Source organism: Cololabis saira, chromosome 21, assembly GCF_033807715.1.
Source record: "Cololabis saira isolate AMF1-May2022 chromosome 21, fColSai1.1, whole genome shotgun sequence".
NCBI lineage: Eukaryota > Metazoa > Chordata > Actinopteri > Beloniformes > Belonidae > Cololabis > Cololabis saira.
In genome coordinates, this window is record NC_084607.1 from 9,828,830 (window position 1) to 9,848,663 (window position 19,834).

The 19,834-nt window shown below is 42.7% G+C and overlaps 2 protein-coding genes across 3 annotated transcripts in view; one reads left to right on the forward strand and one right to left on the reverse strand.

Moving 5' to 3' along the window:
• The window catches only part of asb16 (ankyrin repeat and SOCS box containing 16), a 333,586-nt gene extending 326,948 nt beyond the window's left edge, over window positions 1–6,638 (reverse strand). The window contains exons 1-7 of one of the 2 annotated variants that reach the window (XR_009770747.1): window positions 6,496–6,638; window positions 5,970–6,311; window positions 5,623–5,890; window positions 4,379–4,787; window positions 4,162–4,245; window positions 3,479–3,589; window positions 1,588–3,385 (exon numbers count right to left, since the gene is read on the reverse strand). Coding sequence is in view for 1 of the 2 variants with exons in the window: in XM_061712537.1 (XP_061568521.1) it covers window positions 3,200–3,385; window positions 3,479–3,589; window positions 4,162–4,245; window positions 4,379–4,787; window positions 5,623–5,890; window positions 5,970–6,306 (1,395 nt within the window). In the remaining variant the exon portion in view is untranslated. Of the gene's footprint in view, window positions 1–1,387; window positions 3,386–3,478; window positions 3,590–4,161; window positions 4,246–4,378; window positions 4,788–5,622; window positions 5,891–5,969; window positions 6,312–6,495 lie in introns of those variants that run through there. The other variant, XM_061712537.1, reaches the window with a different exon arrangement.
• A 573-nt stretch (window positions 6,639–7,211) lies between these two features.
• Window positions 7,212–18,867, forward strand: hrob (homologous recombination factor with OB-fold). The gene is made up of 10 exons (XM_061712536.1): window positions 7,212–7,341; window positions 7,478–7,528; window positions 7,639–8,601; window positions 9,254–9,337; window positions 10,538–10,672; window positions 12,193–12,301; window positions 15,882–15,967; window positions 16,043–16,165; window positions 16,289–16,526; window positions 17,292–18,867. The coding sequence occupies exons 1-10, from the start codon at window positions 7,339–7,341 to the stop codon at window positions 17,345–17,347; spliced, it is 1,848 nt and encodes a 615-aa protein (XP_061568520.1). The 5' UTR covers window positions 7,212–7,338; the 3' UTR covers window positions 17,348–18,867.
• The last annotated feature ends 967 nt before the right edge of the window (window positions 18,868–19,834 follow it).

Below are 19,834 nucleotides of genomic sequence, written 5' to 3' on the forward strand. Positions count from 1 at the left end.
GGCAAGATAACTCCAAGATTCATTATGCATTTAGCAGCCTTATGGCAGATGGAATAAAATATTTTGCATAGCTTGTAGTTTGTTTTCCGCACCGGCACATAATACCGCCGACCTGAGGGCATAATTACAAAGAGACTGGCCAGAGCATGATCAGGGTGGGAGAGTATCCTGTCTGCTTTCTGCACCACCCGTGCTTTCCAGAGAGAGCAGAGGTCTTTAAGCTGGACTCCAGTAATTTTAGAGCAAACTCTAATAATGTCATTCAGACACTTCTTGTCTTTCATAGATAGACCACCAAACCAACATATATAAAAGAAAATGTTAAAAGACTCTCAATATAAGTTTGATAAAAGGCATCTGATACCTATTTTAAACAGGCTGATTGATTGTTTTTGCTAAATAAATTAGAAATTCAGCCTCTGAGCCAAGTCTGCAGCATCCAATTCTCTAACCTCCTTATCTATGCAGGATTCTGAGTGGGCAGGGAGGCTATGATAATGAGGCACTGTGCTGATTGGCTGCCTGAATGACGTGTAGCAGGGGAGGGCACAAAGCATCGCACTGGGCAGAGCAGCCGGCTGCGTACACTATTAAATCGTGTCCTAACTGCATGCGATGCGAGCAAGCGTCAGCGACAAAATCAATTCCATTGCTTTATTTTCTATTGGACTGTCCTAACTGGCCGCGGCGCACCGTTTTGAGCTGAATATTTGTCGGACGCCCTGCTTCTATTTTCTTCCTGCCGCTCGGGTTGAAAGCCTTGTTGAAAGCGCTGTAGGAAACAGTCACGGATGGGGAACGGCTGATCCAGTTAGTTGAAATGAGAAGTTATCTCTATGATTCCTCCTCATTTCACTACAAAAACCTCAATAAAGTGGCAGCTGCTGGAGAGAGATGGACATAGAGCGTCCGATGTCACGCAGTAAGACGCGATAGTCGGACGCTCGCATGCAGTTACGTGTTTTTCATAAAAAACACATAAAAAACACATAAATGCACTACTTTGGAAATGCTTTAGTGTTTACACAGACGGGCTTTTCAGATTTTCATGTTTTCCAGCTTTTCAAAAATTAGAGAAATTCGCGGAAGAATGTTAGAAAGCAAGGCAAGGCAAGTTTAATTGTATAGCACAATTCAACACAAGGTAATTCAAAGTGCTTTACATCAACATTAAAAGCAGTAAGACACAGTTAAACAGTAAATAACAAATAAAATGATAAGAAAATAATAATAAGGAGCACAAGTTGTTAAAAAGTAAGGGCAGTAGAGTACAGCAGGTAAGTATTTAATTTAAGAGTAAGCTTCTGTAAACAGTAATGTTTATAGTCCTGATTTAAAGGAGCTGACAGTTGGAGCAGACCTCAGGTCTACAGGAAGTTTGTTCCACCGGTGAGGAGCAGAATAACTGAACGCTGCCTCACCTTGCTTGGTTCTGGTTCTTGGGAACCACAACAAACCAGATCCAGATGAACCTCAGGGGTCTGGGAGCTTCATAGGAACTAACAGATCAAGCATGTATTTTGGTCCAAGACCATTCAGTGCTTTGTAGACCAGCAGTTTTAAAGATTTTAAACTCTATCTTTTTACTCACTGGAAGCCAGTGCAGTGATTTCATGACCGGTGTAATATGGTCCAGTTTCCTGGTGTTTGTAAGGACACCACAACAATTATTGACAGAACTGAAGAATCCATTGTCCTGGATGACCAGCTCTGTCACTGAAAATGTTTACTGACTTGACTTGAACATCTGGAGCCACGCTACAGGTTCCCACCTTGGAAATACAACTCTGAACTGTTTGTTTGCTCATGCATTCATATTCTTAATCCGATGTTAAAAAAAAAATTTTATTTGCTCTCAAAGAAAAGAAAAAAAAAGACAATCGGAAAGGTGTTGAGTTTCAGCCCTAACCCGAAACCCAGAATTTGTATTGGACAGATAAAAACTGGCACCAGAACTTGAGCTTGAGCTTGTTTGTATAGAAGAGGCTCCATGATAAACTGATGTCCTGGATGTATTACTGCCTTTTAAGCACGGAAACAGATCCCATCAACCTTGAATAGGAATATGCAGGTTTACACTTCACCGCCTTCAAGTTTAAAAAAACAAATTACATCCATCTGCCCATGGGCCATAAAGATGTTAAGAAACAATAATTGTCAACCAATATGCAGCAGTACACTAGTGTGCTGAGAGAAATTACCCCATTTCACACGCAAAAAAAACAACATTTTATTGAGTTACTACAAATTATTTGCCATTGTTGAGAACTTGTGCTGTAGTGATTACACATCTATGTCCATGGGATTCTTTCTTATTTTAAGGCAGCTGGGATGCATTAAAGACGTGCTGGTGAAAAAAACAGGCATATTTTGGGAGGTGTTTTGTTTCTTGTTTCTCTTTTCATTCTAAAAAGTATTGCCTGAAAAAAAAAGGTTGAAACGCACTACAGCAAGTATAAATAGTAATAGAAATAAAATAGAATATTTGAGTCAAGCATAAGTAACAATTAAAAGCAATTCTAAAGAGATGGATCTTGTGCTTGGTCTCCTAGGTCTTTAGGCAGTGAGTTTAGGAGGGTGGAGCCGCGGCTGGCAGCAGTTCAGCGCTCTGTCCTCAATTATTATGTATACATGTATATACATAATGAATCAAAGCGATCGGTTAGTGGTGCCTGTGATGCTTCAAACACCTGACAAGAATCCATCTGTGCTTTGCAGAATAATTTGGACTTGATTAAGAAACACCACACCGTTCTGAAAGGCTTCGCAGCTGATGGTGTCAGTCACAATGAGAACCAGACCATGACAAGGATCCATATACTGTATCTTCGAGATAATATTGTTTCAACAGCAAAGATTCATGAGAGGATAAAGCTCATGATCTGGGGACGTTTTTCTTTAGCTAGGGTGGGATTAGTAAGGATGGAAATAAAAGTTAAACAAGATAATTTTGGAGCAGAAGATTGCAACCTATGTTCCACATATCATGATACTTTTGAGAATAGATGTGTAACATTTAATAGATATGCTTAAGTCAGGTGTTTTTTATGTTTAATAAAACATTAAAACAGTAACAGATAAATGGAGGAATATTGTTTCTGAAATTAGTGATAAAACTGTTCGATAGTGTAACTGCAGAATAATTCAACTGATTTTAGATCCTGTATCTCCAAGGAGGTGCTGCGATGTTGACACAAATTCAGTGCAGGGTCCCATCGTAACTCAGCAGCAGGTAATCCCTCACTGAGCCGGGGAGGTCCAGTTTACCGACCGCTGATAGACATCGGGCTCCTAAATGCCGACGTAAAGCACATCGACAGAGGTGCTGCAGAGAGCGAGGCTGGCCGCTCAGCTCACGCACCAACTGGAGGAAAGAGCCATGTTCCTGAAGCAGAGGGGCAGAAACACAGATGTTACAGCCTGGAGCATAAACTACTGTAGGTGAGAGGAGAGGCAATGCTGCAGGGCGCTCACTCACCTCATACATCTCTGCAGACACGGACTCCATCCACTCACTGGGAGGGATGGATGTGTACGAGTTCAACATCACCTCCAGAGTGGCGGGAGAGGGGAAGCACTGCTTCAGCATCTGTGGAGAAAAGTGAAAGCACATTCTCTATATTACATTTACAGGTTTTGAAGGGACATCTGCTTAAGTCCATAAGACATTATTTTCAGGGGAACAACAGTATGACAATGTAGTATAAAAGTGGAGAATCTGACGGAGATTGTTCTTATTTGTCAAGAAGAAAATATATTTATTCTCAGTTTAAACATTCAATCTGCTTCTTTTGAACAATTTTAATTAAGTATTGGACATAAATTATTTGAAAATTGTTGCTTTCTATTTGTATATCTTTTTCCCAGCCCTCTCAGGATTTAAAAAATGCTGTATAATATGTCCTCAAACATTTGTTTTTACTCACAAATGTCTTGATGTTTGTTCATTAGAATATGGATCAGACATAAAATATCTTTATAACTTAAGAACTTTTATAACTTATATTTCAGGAATTTATACACTCTAGTACATATTATAACCGTGTTATTCTTTTGACATTTGTACCTCAGCATTTGAAATAGAAAATTATAAACATGACACCTTTGATGGAGCTCAAACACGTTTTTTAGCTTTTTATCATTTTTGCAGTTTGGTCGAACCTTTGTGGCAACAGGTTTAGCTCCGTGGTTCAGAAGAGACCGGGCTATCAGCTCGGGTTGCTGGTTCGGATAGTCCTCCACCACCTGAAAAAGCAAGAACAGTGTTTACTATCCCAACATCTGAACCAAAATGTATCTCACTTCATGGTGACTGTCATCACAACGGTAAATGTATCCAATTGTTTTTCTTGAAATCCACCCAGATCCCATCTGCTACCTGCAACAAGCAGTCCATGGGTGTGTATCCTGCACAGTTGACCACGTCAGCGTGGGCTCCACGCTGCAGGAGGACGTCTACAATCCTGTGGCAGCAGTTTCCGCAGGCGTTGTGCAGAGGCGTGTGCTGTTTTCTGCCCGCAGTTCGGGGGTTGGCTCCTGCGTCCAGCAGCTTCTGGATCACCCGGAGGTACCGGCCGGCCTCTGACGGCCGCTCTGCCGCGGAGCACGCCGCGTTGAGAGGGGTCTCCCCTTCTCGGTTCGTAGCTAAAACATCTGCTCCGTGGCCGAGGAGGAGTTCCACATGCTCCTCCAGGCCGAGCCGAGCCGCCACGTGCAGAGGCGTGAGCCTCGACTCCCTGGTCCTCACGTTGACATCTGCACCTGCTTCTACAAGCAGCTCGGCACAGCTTTGAAATAAAATGTACAAAATGTGATCAAGTCAATGTAACTATTTCTCTATCATTAGTATTGAAAAATAAAAGAGTTAAAAGACTTTGCATCCAGGGGCGAAAATCCCGGGGGGGACAGGGAGGACAAGTCCCTCCCATTAGTAAAGCTGTCCCCCCCTAGAATAATTTGAGACAGAATTAATAATTTTGGAACAATGCAGTAGTATTTAGTAGTGATGCACCAAAATGAAAATTTGTGGCCGAAACCGAAATCGAAAATAATAATAAACAGTAAAATCTCATTACACTTAAAACAAGACTCATCACTGGAAAAAAACAACAATTTTCACCTGTTTCAAGTAGATTTTCACTTGAAATAAGTAGAAAAAACTGCCAGTGGAACAAGATTTATCTTCTCATTACAAGCAAAACAATCTTGTTCCACTGGCAGATTTTTCTACTTATTTTAAGTTAAAATCTACTTGAAACAGGTGAAAATTGTTGTTTTTTCCAGTGATGAGTCTTGTTTTAAGTGGAATGAGATTTTTTTTAACTAAAAATGAGACATTTTAACTAGAAATAAGACAAATATTCTTGTTAAGATTTTGGGTTTTTGCAGTGTATTATGTCAGATGTGCTGTATTATTGCCACCTTCCACCTAATACCATTGTTTTGTATTGCTCTAAGAAAGGTCTTCTGCCTGTTTGCGAGATAGAGATGAAAATGTCAAAAGGCTAAAACCTTTATTCCTTGTCCCCCACTGGATTAATTCTCTAAAATTTTACTGTTTATTGTCCCCCCCAACTATGAAACGGGATTTTCGCCCCTGTTTGCATCTCTTCTATCACTCACTGGAATGACTGGGCAGAGGTGCAGAGGTGAAGTGGAGCGCTGCCATCTGCTGCCAACAGCTCTGGATCTGCTCCGTGGGAGAGCAGCAGCTGGACACAAACAGAGTGGCAGCCCATGCAGGCGTCATGGAGGGCGGTGTGACCTCCAGGGTCGGCGTCGACCTCAGCGTCGCGGAACAGCAGCTCCTCCACGCAGGCCGTGTGTCCTCTGCTGGCAGCCAGGCGTAGGGCTGAGCTCTGCTTCACCTTGGAGCTCAGCGTCCACATGCCTGATGAAGGAGCAGGCAGGCCGTCGTGGGTTAAATGCATTAGTGACGGGCGGTGAAGCAGAGGTGGGTGCAATCATACCCATCTCCGGAGCCCACACCATCTCCTCGTGCACCGTCTCCATCAGGGCGTTGACCATTGCCGGGTCCTTGAGTACAGCGTACACTCCTTTCATGTCGCCACACATGAAGGTGTTGTGGATGGCCGTGTCTCTGCAGTGGACCTGGGGCGGAGGGGCCCGAACTGTCTGGATCCGCTGCTCCCTGTGGGGGAGCCTGGGCGCCCGCGGCAACGGGGCCCTGGTCAAGGCTCGCCTCTGAGCCAAAGCCCGCCGTGCATCCTCCCACTCTTGAAACTGCTGCTCCAGTCTCATGGAGCGCAGTGAGGTAGAGGTGAACGGAAACGTGTCCTTTGACATGGCACCTGAAAGTCAGTCCCACAGAAATGAGATCTTTCACAACTTTTAAAAATAAACGCTGGTTTAAAGGTGCCCATTTTATACCATTTAATCCCAGCAGAGCCCCATAAATGAACTCTCCTAATCTCCCACCTCTGAAAAACTGAGCAGCACTGCCTAGAGAAATGTCAACACACAGCTTTTACTCACCCTTTAATAAAAATACAGTGAGTCAAAAAGGACCCAAGTAGAGGTCAAGTAAAGACTTTCATAATTGGAATAAGTATTATTTCCCTTTTGAGGAATGACTGGGTTTCCGGAGTAAAAGTCCTCCCTTTGTGGACACAGTCACAAGATTGTTGTTCAAATAGAAGTTGATATTAATAGCTCAGGACGCAAGTTGATACTTGTTTCCTCTCCTGCGCCCACTAGATGGCAGCATTGACGTGATGGTTATGGCCTTAAAAGCCAAACAAAGGGCAAAGAAGTGTCAAGATAGAGAGTTTTAAAAAACATAGTTAGAAAATGTATTGCCAGGCGCAGATAACAGTGAATAAATATTTTTTTTTTCAATTCGGGATGTTTATCTCTTGATCTTATCGGAAAGTCTTTCTGAGCAGGATCTGTTTTGGAATTGTTGTCTACTTTCATGAACTATTTGACTAAAATAGTTTGTCAAATAGGTTTGATGCTATATTTGTCTTTGTGTTTCACCAGCTTTTCTTTTTAAGTTTGTCCATAATCATTAATATTGTGTAAGGGTTAAAGCAAGCCTTTCTTTTGAAATTAAACAAGTTAACACTTTCGCAGTTGGAATAAACGCGAGCTGGGGAGGGAATCATCTTGACCTGCCTCTTTGGAAATATGCGTGACGTCATCACGTTACGCTTGAACGTGGCGGCGGGCTAACAAACAAACACAGCGAAGTAAAAGTTACTGAACTGGCAGGTTAAAGTCAATTTCCCACAACATCGCAGCTTGACAATATATGTTGCCATTGAATGGCTGTCAGTGTGAGCTTGCTGGGTTACTCTAAACTGAATAAGTACGGCAATGGTAAGCTAACTGGGGTAGCAAATGATACAGAAGTTTCACATTTCAGGTTATTATTTGCAAATTGGCATTAAGACATTTATTGATGCATATCCTGTGGTTGAATTTCATTGGTGGGCTTTTTATTTTTTTGTTACAGACCTGCAAACTGAATGGGCTTTTCAGCCTTGGCGAGGACTTTGATGATGAGGTTTGTCCCTGCAGCATCACACCTGATGCAAATGTTGCTTAACTGTCCCTGCAGACTCATCATGGTGCATAATCATCCTCCTGTCTCTGCTGCGTGTTTGTGTTTCTCAGGACTTGCTTGGCACAGACTGGACTGCCTGCTCAGCTTCTGCAACAGCTGCTGTGTCATCCGGCTCTCTGCGGGCATCCTCTGCTGCTCACAGAGAGCCGGAGAAAGTTTGCCATCAGCAGACTGGAGGGAGCTCGTCTTCCCAGCATAATGGCCTGGCATCGTTGAGAAGCACACACACTGATGCTGCACAAACTGTTTCCGCGGGTTTGAGGCAGCTCTCACACGCCGCTCAGACTCGCTCCACTCCTCCGCCGGCTCTGATTCACCCTGGAACAAATCTGGCAGCAGGGCAGAGCCGTGCCAACACTAAGGACCTTCTGAAGCCTGGTGCGGCTGAGGATGAGTTTGATGAATGGGATGTTGACCTGGCAGACTTGGATGAGTGTGACAGCCGGATGGGGCAACCGCCTAAATCTGCAGCAACAGTTGAGCCTTTGTCTTCAGCCAAAACACAGCAGTGCTCAACAAGTGGAGGGGGTCAAACGACGCCTAATCGCATGCTGAGAGGTTTCAGCACTGCATGCAAGACTTCTGGCTCGTCTAGTTATGTCGCAGCTCCTCGAAACCTCTCCGTTGGACGTTGGCAGTCTCCAAATCCGTGCATGTCTTCCCCGTCAGCTCCTCCGAGGAGTCCCTCTGTTTTTCCCGGCCTCACTGCAACATCTCCAGCTCACAGCAGCCTTTCAAGGACACTCAGAACCCCCCAACAGCAGCAGAGACCACGGGTCACTCCACATGCCTCCCCTCAGTCTCGGTGCCTTTTTGAGACAGTCTCTCCAGGTTCTTCCTCTGTTGGCTCCTCCGCGCTGAGCCCTCATCCCCTACACGCACCGTTTCTCACCAATCGCCTGGTCCAGCTGGTCTCGGCCTCAAATAAGCTTCCCAAAAAGAGGCCTCGCTCTGAAGCTCAGCATCCCAGAACGCGGCGCTTCCCCGGGCCTGCAGGACTTCTGCCTCAGCAGGTCAGGCTCATACACCAGTGACTATGTTGAGAGAAAAAGCCATCAGATTGCATGTTGTCACTCTGTTAGATTTCCTGCTGCAGCTCTGCTAAGTGGAACTAAAGAACTGAGTTTAGTTTAGTTTTATTTAGTTTATTTTGTTTTGGTCATTTACATTTTAAGATGTTTGCATATACACACTGTATATGTACAGTATACACACAGGTATAAATATATATATATATATATTATATATATGTACACATTTCCTTTTTTTTTTTTTTTTTTTTTGACCAAAAAGGTATAGGCTGAAGCCTCATGGCTTATTTTGCCTATCCTTTTCAACAAAGGCAGACTTCAGAAACAAAAGATACTAATAAGAAGAAAACGAAACGAACGAACAAAACAAGAAAATAAACAAAGAAGAGAAGAAAATAAATGTGGTCACTCACGATTTGAGGATAGCTACAGGAGGAAAGTTGCATAATTTAGACAGTTTAATATGAAGAGAATTTATATTTGTGTTATATATTTATCCATTATTTTAGATTTATAATTTTTTTTAAATTTATAAATTGAGCTACTTTTTTTCAGTTCCTGAGTGTGAAAGATAAACGTGTTTACTTTCCCACAGTGGTGCCACTTTTCTGATTTCACTTGTCTCATTTCTCAGCCTCAGACTCAAAACCTGGACCAGATCGTGGTTTCTGTTCCTCAGACTCCTGCTCATGGGGTTGTGGCTCGACTGCCAAGCCAGGTAAACAAAATGCAGAGACAGAACATATGAGAACATTTCCACGTTTTTCCTGTTTGACAAATAGATGCAACCATGCAAATTGATTTTCCGTACGACTGACACAAAAGCCTGCACATCAAATTGTTTTATCAAGAGAAAAGATAAATTAGCTGTATACGCACCACTGTCTCATGGCTTTCTTTTTGTTGAGCGTAATTAGCTGTTTATTAATCACATTTTATGTAAATTATGGGGTTTTGTTTCCAACAGCCACAAAAGCTGTTGAATTCTGTTTTACAGTAATGCTCTTGTTTGGCCGTGTGTCATAAATCTGTGATGCCCTGTTCCTAAAATCACTCGCTGCCAGGCTCTTGCATATTTAACTGAAACCAAGCAGTTGGAAAAGACACTTCTGTGTCAAAACTCTGGCTCCAAAGTGAAATATGACGAATGCAACATGCAAGACTAACTGTGATAATGAGCACTTTTCTTGCCTGACTCAAGCAGCCCTGATGCAGAACAGGTGAATAGTAATTAGCAGCTAAAAAGACAGTTATTCCAACATTGTTATAAGTGTCAGTGCTGTGTGATTCCCACAGGCTGTGCCATTTTAGTCTTAGCTTGACAGGATGTAGAGCGTAGGGGTTTAACAACCCGGACGCTGGATAATGCATTTTCTGTGTTGTATTGCAGTGTTCTTGGTCACTCTCGTACTCCCATCACTAATGCGTGGACAAATGTTTCGGCCCTGTTGGGACAAGTTATAAAACCACTCAGACATTACTTTTTAGGGCGTTAACTTGTTGTGTTAGTGGCTTTCATGAACTGGCTCAGATGGAGACGGCAAAGGGAACGCTCTTCAGACGAAAAATGTAAAAGATAAAATGGATTTACCGAATATTAATTAGCAGATTAGAACTGTAAATCAAGGGTTTACATCAGGGGGCTTGTACATTAGTCAAATAAATCTTGTAAAGTGTTCATTGGTGAAGGAAATAAAAGTCAAGCAGTCAAGTATTTATGATTCTTCTCAGTGAAGTTTTGAACTGGAGCGACCACCTGATGCTAAATTCAGGTTTGACTCAGAGCTTTTTGTCAACCTTCCACCGCCTCCTCAAGGAAATATTTCAGATTTGTCTGTATTCTCCAACCCAAAACAAAACATGATGCAACATACTTCTGCCGGACAACAGTTGAAACAGCTGGGTTTTTCTCCTCCAGGGTTCCTGCTCACAGCCTGAGGAAGACGAGTTCGGCGCTGGCGGCTGGGCAGCCATGAAGGCAGAGATGGGGCTGGACGAGAGGAACCCGTCCTGTTTCCTGCACACCTACAGCGTGGTCATGGTGCTGCGCAAGGTAGGCTGCCGTGCTCGTAATGAGACGTCCGTTACTAAGTCTAGAGGAAGCCCTCCTCGCTGTGCAGCCGCAGTGACGGCTGTTGTACGTGCGGTGATATTTAGGTCAAATGCTTTTTTAAACATGATTCATCCTCCATCACAGCAGCCTGTGTGGCTGCCGGTGGTCCGTTGGCATAATCAGGACAAATGAGGGCACTGCACTGGAGGTGTTTTGCAATGATAGATGGTGCGATCATTCATCAGTCATGCTAATGTTGTTGTGCACTCTCTCTCCCTCTCTCTCTCCCTCTCTCTCTCCCTCTCTCTCTCACTCTCTGTCTACAACTACTGGAGGCAGCCTGTGTGATGTATTTATTTATTTTTTTAAATGTGCTTACACATGTTGATCTGTGCCGTGTCATCACCAGCTCTGCCACTGGCAAGATGCTCTTCTAGGCTAAGCAGGTCACATCAATATCTGCTTCTCAAAAATCCTTGTTTGCCATAATAAACAAATGATTACACGGCCGTGCACGTTACATCTAATGCAGTGGAAAGGGAGGATGATCCCAGCTGTAAATCCTGCTCCATTCTCTTCATTTACATCCCTGCGCCCTCCTGGCTCTGCGTTTGTGCTGCCAAACCATCAGCTACAAGAGGGATATTTAAGGCTTTGTTGATTTAATATTCAGCTGCTAGAAGACCTTGCTGAATAAGGAGTTGTGTTTCCTTGGCAACAAAGCGGAGGGAAATGACAAGTCTGAATAAATAAACTTTTTTTATTTTTTATCAATTTTTTGGTTAAAACTATAACTGTACGGGTAAAACTGCCATGAAGAGACCCGCTTCTAGAAATACTGAATCAAAACATCAAGAAGCTTCTGGCAACTTGCTGCATTAGCTGGTTCTGCTGTAACAAGTGTGTGTGATCACACTTAAGGTCATATTTTTTTTGCACCCCGACTGGTCCTGCTGCGGCAGTGCAAGTTTACGGCTGGTGTTTGGATTAAAATTTCTGCAGCTGGAAAAGTGAATAAGAGACAAACCTGATGAGGCTGAAGTGGAGATCAGCGCTCTTTAATGCTGCCAGAGCTCAGCGTACACCCCAGCTCTCATTAACAGCACCCTCTTCAAACAAACCATTTATTTCTATAAACTATAACAAAAAACAACATCATTTCTCATTGATGTTGCAGCCCACAATCTAATTATCACATTAGTTTCAAACCTGTAAGAGTTTGATATCGTTTAAGACCTAAATAGAGGCTGAATGCAATTCAATCCTCAAATAATTTCAATGCACCATATCTATTGTTGTAATTGATGATATTGTTCACTCTTTTTTTCTTTTGTTTTTTTGTTCTGCAAAGCCGCTGCATAACGTTATCCCAAGTAAAGACCCAAAAGTATAATTGAATGCAAAACATCAGCGGTTTAAAGATGAATCGAGCTGAAGGGGGTCGGTGTGCTTTTATTTACATTATTCTTAAATAAAGACGGAGTTGCTGTACGTGTTTTGGTCTTCTCTCCTCCAACCAGGCTGCACTGAAACAACTTACGAGAAACAAAGTGCCCAACATGGCTGTACTTCTGAAGAGCCTGGTCCACACTCATGCAGATGCCAAGGCTGTGTTCAAGGACCCCACAGGTAGTGGACACACACACGCACACACACACACACACACACACACACACATGCACGCACGCACGCAGAGAATTTCTGACCCAAACGAGCAGCTGGTGTTGAGCAGGTGGAGAGCAGCGAGCTGCTCACCGAGGCCTCGCCTGCTCCACACGTACACTAAAGCAGAGTTCAACCACGCTCACATGCTCCACTGATCAATCTCCTAGCAGAGCCGGTTGCCATGGCGTCATAATTTTAGCCACATATTATGCACTGATTGGCAGCAGGAGTGGATGTTCCCAGTCCTGGACCAAAGTGCCCGCTTGTGATTCAACTGTGGACGGCGTCAGTTTTGGCCGTGACTGATCTGTCGGTAATGGGCCTCCTACCTGCAGGAAGAGCTGCAACTTTTCTCCAAACACGTGTTCAGCATTTGCTCCTCTTTTACTTTTCCTGAGACAGCCTAAAACTAAAAGGAAGTTCAGAGGGGACCGCGCCTTTGCTGTTGCAGCTCCAAAGCTATGGAACAACCCGCCTCAGCAAATCAGACAGGCCTCCTCTCTGTCCGTTTTTAAATCCCTTGTCAAAACCCACCTTTTCTCCTTGGCTTTATTTTATCCTTTTATTCTTTATTTTATTTTATCCTATTTTATTGATTGATGGTATGACTGTTACCTTTTATTTTATGTCTTTTAACTTATTTTATTTTACATTTTATGTCTTGAGCTGTTTTGTCTTGTTATTTATTCTGTACAGCACTTTGGTCAGCTGTGGTTGTTTTTAAACGTGCTTAGCAAATAAAATTGGATTGGAATTGGATTGGATTGGATTGGATTTCAAAGTGGTGATTAAGGCAACATTGTTTTTAGATGTTGGAGGTTCATTCAGTTTTAAAAGTAAAATGGGGCTTCTCAGCTAAAATGAAGAAGAAAATGCCCATTTATGAGATTATTACTGAAGGGAAATTAATTAACTGTTGGTTACAATTGTTAGAGTTGCTGTTAATTGTACCAGCAGCTATTAATTATTCGTTAGAATTGTTAATTATATGTTTTAGATTAATTATTTAATTACTCTAAGGTTTCCCGTGACAAAAATGTCTTTTTTTTTTTGGCTCTGAAATGAATACCTTGGAGGAAACATACTAAGAAAGGACAGCGGTGACATCAGAGACCCAGATCAGATCAGAATTATCCAGACCCCCGATCTTTACTATCATTCCACCTGAAGGTTTACTGACCCTCAGGTGTGGGTAGCAGTCGAACCAAGAGGTTGGTTCCCCCTTTAAGCCATCTGCTGCAAACAGAGCTGTAAAGACAAAGTCCTGATTCCTACAGGACGCACGTCTCCGCTGCCCTTTTGTCTGTTGTTGTTGTTGTTTAGGCTGCTTTTTAATGACACCATCATCGGTGTGGGTTTTTTTCTGCATTGTCACGAGCATGGCGGAGCTTCCTTTTGATTACTTTTGAGACATGGCAACAGAGCTTATATGAGACGTGTGAAACATACGCGAGTTCAAGCTGGTAAATGTTGATCAACACTTGAAAGGGGAAAACAAGGTTGCTTTTAGCTTTCAGATACTCTTAACTACTTTCTGATGTTTTTATTTGCAGCAGTGATGCATGTTGCTCTTTAATCAAACGTGATTCACATAAGCAGTTTCATCTTGAGATATCACAAACCCGGTTCTTGAACTGTTAAATATATTATTAGTCTTTTAAAATCTTTAACTTTTTGAAACATTTGACACACTCTTGGTGGATCTAATTAATTAATACACTCTGACTGGAATTGTCTAGAAAATGCTGCAACCGCTTGAGTTTATTAAAGTTTAGTAAACTATAATAATCACCATAACTTTATTATAATGAGTCTTGGAATAAAGCAAAATATGCAAGTAGTGTTGTTGTTAAATGTGGAATCAGTATTTCCACACAGGAAGCTTTTTGAGGCTCTGAATGATGGACTTTATGCGTGGTACGGTTTTGGTTTTGTTGAGTGATTTTGCTCTCGGCTCGGGGTGCTTGCTTACTCGTCTGCAAAACTACAAAAGATGAAATAAAAGCCACAGAGAGCTAACACTGAGACTGCACCATAAACGATGGAGGATTTAAAATAATTTGGAGGAAAAAAAAGATGTTTTTTTCAGAAAGAAGTTCACTTTTGTTCATTTGGCCGGAAGGATACACTTAGTGTGTTTTGACTACACAAAAACATTTAAGAGGGAGGTGGAAAAGCGAGGAGGATGAAAATGTTTAATGCATCTCAAATTATATTTTGTTGTGGGATAAAATGCAGTTGAGTGCAGTGTTGTTTTTTTAAACCCACTGATTATTTATATATATATATATATATATATATATATATATATATATATATATATATGCTGTAATAGTGAGTAAACTGATTTCATCCTTCTGCTAGTTCTTTCTAACTGAGGTGCATCTACATGACATCTAGTAACTACTTAAAGGGGACCTATTATGAAAAACACGTTTTTTCTTGTTTTAACATATATAAAGTGGTCTCCCCTCACCCTGCCAGCACAGGGGAGATAAAATACCATGGAATTCTGCAGGGTCTGCTCCCCCCCCTGACTGAGTCTTCCAGTGTCACGTGACCTTTTTTTGAGCCATTCTGAATCTGCGCCTATGGTGACGTCACCATAGGCGCTCATTTCCATAGGTTCAGCCTCCGCTGCTGAAACCACGCCCACAACCAGCCAGCTACGCCGGCTGGAGCGGGGCTTCCTTCAGCCAGTCGGACGGCGCCGCGGATCCGGGTTAAATCATCCAGGTTCCCGGGTGGTTTGGGAGCTGGGTCCTCGGAGGTCCGTCCCAGGTCGGACCAGCTTCACCCTCCGAGATTTTCAGCCAAATCTGTCGGTTTGATCACCGGTAACGGGCGATGCGCAGAGGATGCGCTCCGGAGCCGATCTGTGCGCCTGCCGTGAGGTTGCAGCGCCCGTCGCGCAGCATCCGCCGGGCAGATCCGGCTGAAATTCCGCTGGTCGGTCCCCGGGAGTCCCTGCTACCAGTCCAGGCGGGTTCCTGCGGTCCCGGACGGTCGGAACCGGTCAGATTTCCCGGTTAAAGCCGCGGTGATGCGCGATGCGACGCGATGCGGGCGCATGCTGGGCGCCCGCCGTGGCTCCGGGGCCAGCGTTCAGCATCCGCCGGGTAGATCCGGCTTAAATAGTGCATAAATGTTATTTATATACAACTCATATTTTATTTTTTTTATCAATAAAGTTGCCATTTGTGAAAATTCAGTGTTGATTTATTTACAGGCTTGGGCTGGTCTGGCGGAGCGAGGTTTATTCTCCTCCCCTGCTACACGTCATTCAGGGAGCCAATCAGCACAGAGCCTCATTATCATACCCCCCCCTTCCCTAAAAATGAGGCGCAGAAAAAGAGGTTAGAAGCGGTAAAACTAGTGACAGGGCCCACAGGCTGGATTTATGATCTAAGTAGAAAAAACAAGCTTTAGATTGTTTTTAAGACATTCAAGGCCTGTTTAAAATATACATTAAATGCCATAATAGGTCTCCTTTAATGTTTGACATATTAGACTCTAATTTTGTTTTGGTTGTTTTGTGCTGAAGGGGAGATTCAGGGAACGGTGCACCGGCGTCTCCTAGACGACAGAGCAGACGAGCTGAAGGTTGGAGCTGTGCTGCTGCTCAAACAAGTAAGAGTCACCGCCCGCAGGCTTAAATGAGTTGAATGTAGTGATGCAGGGTTTCTAACTTGCCTGTGTTAACAGGTGGGTGTGTTTTCCCCCTCGCATCGTAACCACTACCTGAATGTCACACCCAACAACCTGCTGGGGATCTATGCCCCTGACGGGGTCCGCCTGGCCTCTTCTCAACTCCCAGCGTTGGTTCTGGTGAGCATCAGCTGAGGAGAAGAATAGCATAGTAGTAAAAAAATCAAATATTCAGGAAATCTAGGGATTTCTCTGTTCTCTATGTCATCTTTGCCTTTTTCAAATGTTTTTGCCTCAATCCAGGATCCCATGTCGCTGTCAGCCGCTCCGGCTCCCGCTGGCCCGCAGGAGCCGGTGTCTCAAATGCAGCTGCTGTTTGACGAAGAGGACGATGACGGGAGAGAGGTGGAAAGACGCATGGAGAGAGATGGATACCCGGCGGCACAAACACACACAGAGAATGAGAAATCGACCGACACCAGCAGAGGCTTCCAAGAGACCGGCAGGAATCCGTCACCACAGGACGCCGCTTGGGATGCAGGTCGGTGCCACTTTTGTGAAGAGACGTGCAATTCAACAAAAAAAGCATCAACTAAGACAAATTTTATTTTTTAAATGGTCAGATCTTGGATGCCTCTACATGGGAACTGCATGATGGTTGGTTTGAGCTCCAGATATTTCTGTCTTGATGCTGTAAAATGACTGTAGAGTCTAATCTGTATTGCTTTCAGTGATCTGCCTCCAATTCTCCAGGAAGCCACTGATGTGTGGGGAATATGCAGAGGATAAAAGAGCTCTATGCAGTATATTTACTGTAGGAAGCGCTTTTGATGTAGTCAACAACATGGTCTTTGATTTGGCACCAGCTTCAAGACAAACTTTGAATTTCCCCGCTTGCTTTTCTCTGTAGCTCACTGGATGGAGCGCGCTGCACGTCCTGCTGTGGTATCCACAGCTTTCTATCCAAGCATCGGGTTAATTATTGCATTTCCCTCTCACCCTTTACTCTCTTTCTGTTTCATCAACTACACTGCAGCTATTTTAGTTAAAAGTACTAAAGCAGCACCTTGGTTATCGACTGCACCCTCCTCGAGCTCACGTCCTCTACCAGACCGGGGAGTTTCATGGTTCCTCTCAGTATTTTAGCTGGTTCTTACTAACGCATATAAATCCTGATGACACTGTCTCAAAGCCCAGGAGGACGTCTACAGCTGTCCTACTTTGTGTAATTATCTGTCGCTTATCTGAAAGGGTAAATCCATAATTTAGACACTGTCTCATGTCCTCCCGTGTCTGTTCTGTGCAGATGATGACCTGGATGAACTGCTGGGGGAGATGTCTGAGGACACCTACAGCCTTTGATGCCAACTTTACATCAAACCTTCTATACAAAGTGTCACCATCTTTTAAAGCCGGGTCTCCTGTCGTCACATCTTCAAAACCACCTCTGAATATGTACTGAGTTTTTTCCCCCGTGAAGTGTCATATTTGTTCAGTATCCATAAATGCATGTCAGTTTTCTGCATCGCCGTGATTGATGTGTACCTTGGAGATATTATGTAAGTATTCATTTATTAAAAAAAGCAACATGGCTTATAAAGTGGGGCAGATCTGCTCACTTACCAAACGTGTTATAGTTTTTCAAGTCCGTAACACAGAGAGGTGTCGTCTCGGTGTCCAGCATGGGTTTGTAGATCCAGACGTGTTGACCCACTCCTTAGTCTCAGCAGGTGGAATCGGATGAACCCGTCATGGTCCAGTGGAGCAGACTTAACTCCCCACACCCAGACCGCTGCGCTGCCCTCGCCTTACCAACACATTCAGCTCAAACCTGAACTTTGTAATACTACATTTGTTGTAAATAAATAACTTGACGTTCTAAAAAAAGAAGAGAGAAAATAGCTGGTATGTCTCAGCTCTCCTTTCAGCCGGTTTTTATACAGCGTGTCACTGCTGAGACATCACCACGCCTGTTGTTTGTCCATCTTTCTGCATAAATGAAGTCGGCACGTGAGAGCGCAGTGTTCACTCCGAGTATAAATGATGTCTCGAATGCAAAGTTGAGCTTGTATCTTTAACGTTTGGTAAAAAAAACAGCAATCCAGATACTTTAGGCTAATATGAACAGAACCAGCATCTCCATTACTGGATGACTTTGCAGTAAAGCCAGAAATAAAGGTTATGGGGCGAGTGATTGGAATAAAAGCATGTTAACTATCCATTATCAACCTAAGAGCCATTTACAGAGATGCATTTTGTGTTTGAGTGCTAACCCTTTCAAATGTTTAAGGTGGACAAATTAACTCACTTTGGTCAACTGCAGGATGAAACAAATGAACAAATCTGATAGTTTTGGCTTCACTTTCGGTCATTGTAGTCTTACATCTGACTGTTGTGTAATGAAGTAATTATTGTGCTTTTTTCATTTTTCCATATTCGGTCAAATATTAAGCAAGCTTTCAATTTTGAAAGCTCTGCTTCTGTCGGGAGAAACACTGATGATTAAAGCTTTGCAAATGTTCGCTTTCCTGAGGAAAAGTTGCCTCCTTAAAAATCCTTAACTTGAAATCACCCGGAGAGATAAAATCTGTTTCACAACCAAGAAAATAAAGACGTTAGAACTGACTCTTGGATCAAAAGTCTTGTCCACAGAATATGTCATGAGAAAAAATGAGCAGCAGAAACACCAGCAGGGGGTGGCATTCGACACCCTCCCTGCCAGTTTAGGTCCTGGTAGACATCATTAGGGCGGCTCAGGAGCCCATGAAGACGCAGGCATGCCAACCCCCACTTCAGAAGACCAGTGATGGAACTCCTAATTGGAGTTGAATTTAATTTGATCAGAATATCTTTTTGAAATTCACTGTGGATCAAAAACAAAAAAGGAAGGTTGCCTTTTTCCCTTATTCAATCCTCTACCAATTAAAACCTTTCCAAAAGTCAGGCCTGGTTCCATAGAATCAAAGACTGCAGGTTACAACCTGATCATGTTTTCTTTTTTTGCCTCTCGTCAAACGTAAAATGAGAAATGTATAATTTTGACTGTTTTACAAACAAAGGAAGACTTCAACATTGAAGAAGAAAACTTTCTCTGCTGACGAGTGTACATTATCTCCATATATCTACACTTCTTGTTTGTTTTTTTTTCTTTTTTTTTATGAAACTCCAACACATCAGAGAGTGACTGATCATGTGCTGCCCATGTGCCAAACCCCAGACAATGTTTGTCTTGTATTAATACCATGCAAATTAAAAACAGTGTAATGAAAATCTAACAATCTCAGCACTTTCACTAATCCTGGATCAAAGTTACGTGGACGGATGAAGGAAGATAAGATTGCTGAAGCATAAAACCTAATTTTTAGCCCTGGAGATTGTTTAATCCCTGTTAAATTATGTTCATTACCTCAGTGGAATAAGGGGTGATTTGCTTAATTAACTTGTTAAAAAACCATCAAACCCTGCAGCTGTCTGACACCACAGCAAATTTCATTCACGTGAAGATGTGTGTGGGCGAGTGCTTGATAGAGAGATAGTGCACTATCTTTCAATTTTACTTTACTTTTACTTAGGGCTTTAGTGTTGCTGCAAATGGATCAATTTTGACTCAGTATCCTTTTTACAAAACAAAAGCTTGAGGAAAGTTCAGTTATTTTTATTTAATGAAAAACCGACATTTCTTGTGTTAAATTTCCACCTTTAATTTGGTGTAACTTTAAGAAAAAATATTAGGTACTGACGACTGAAAAACCTTTTCTTGATAATAAAATTAAATAACACTTTTACAATTTTTTTTTCATTCTTTTCATTTTATTTATCTCTGTCTGACATTTTTAAACTTTTGTTTAG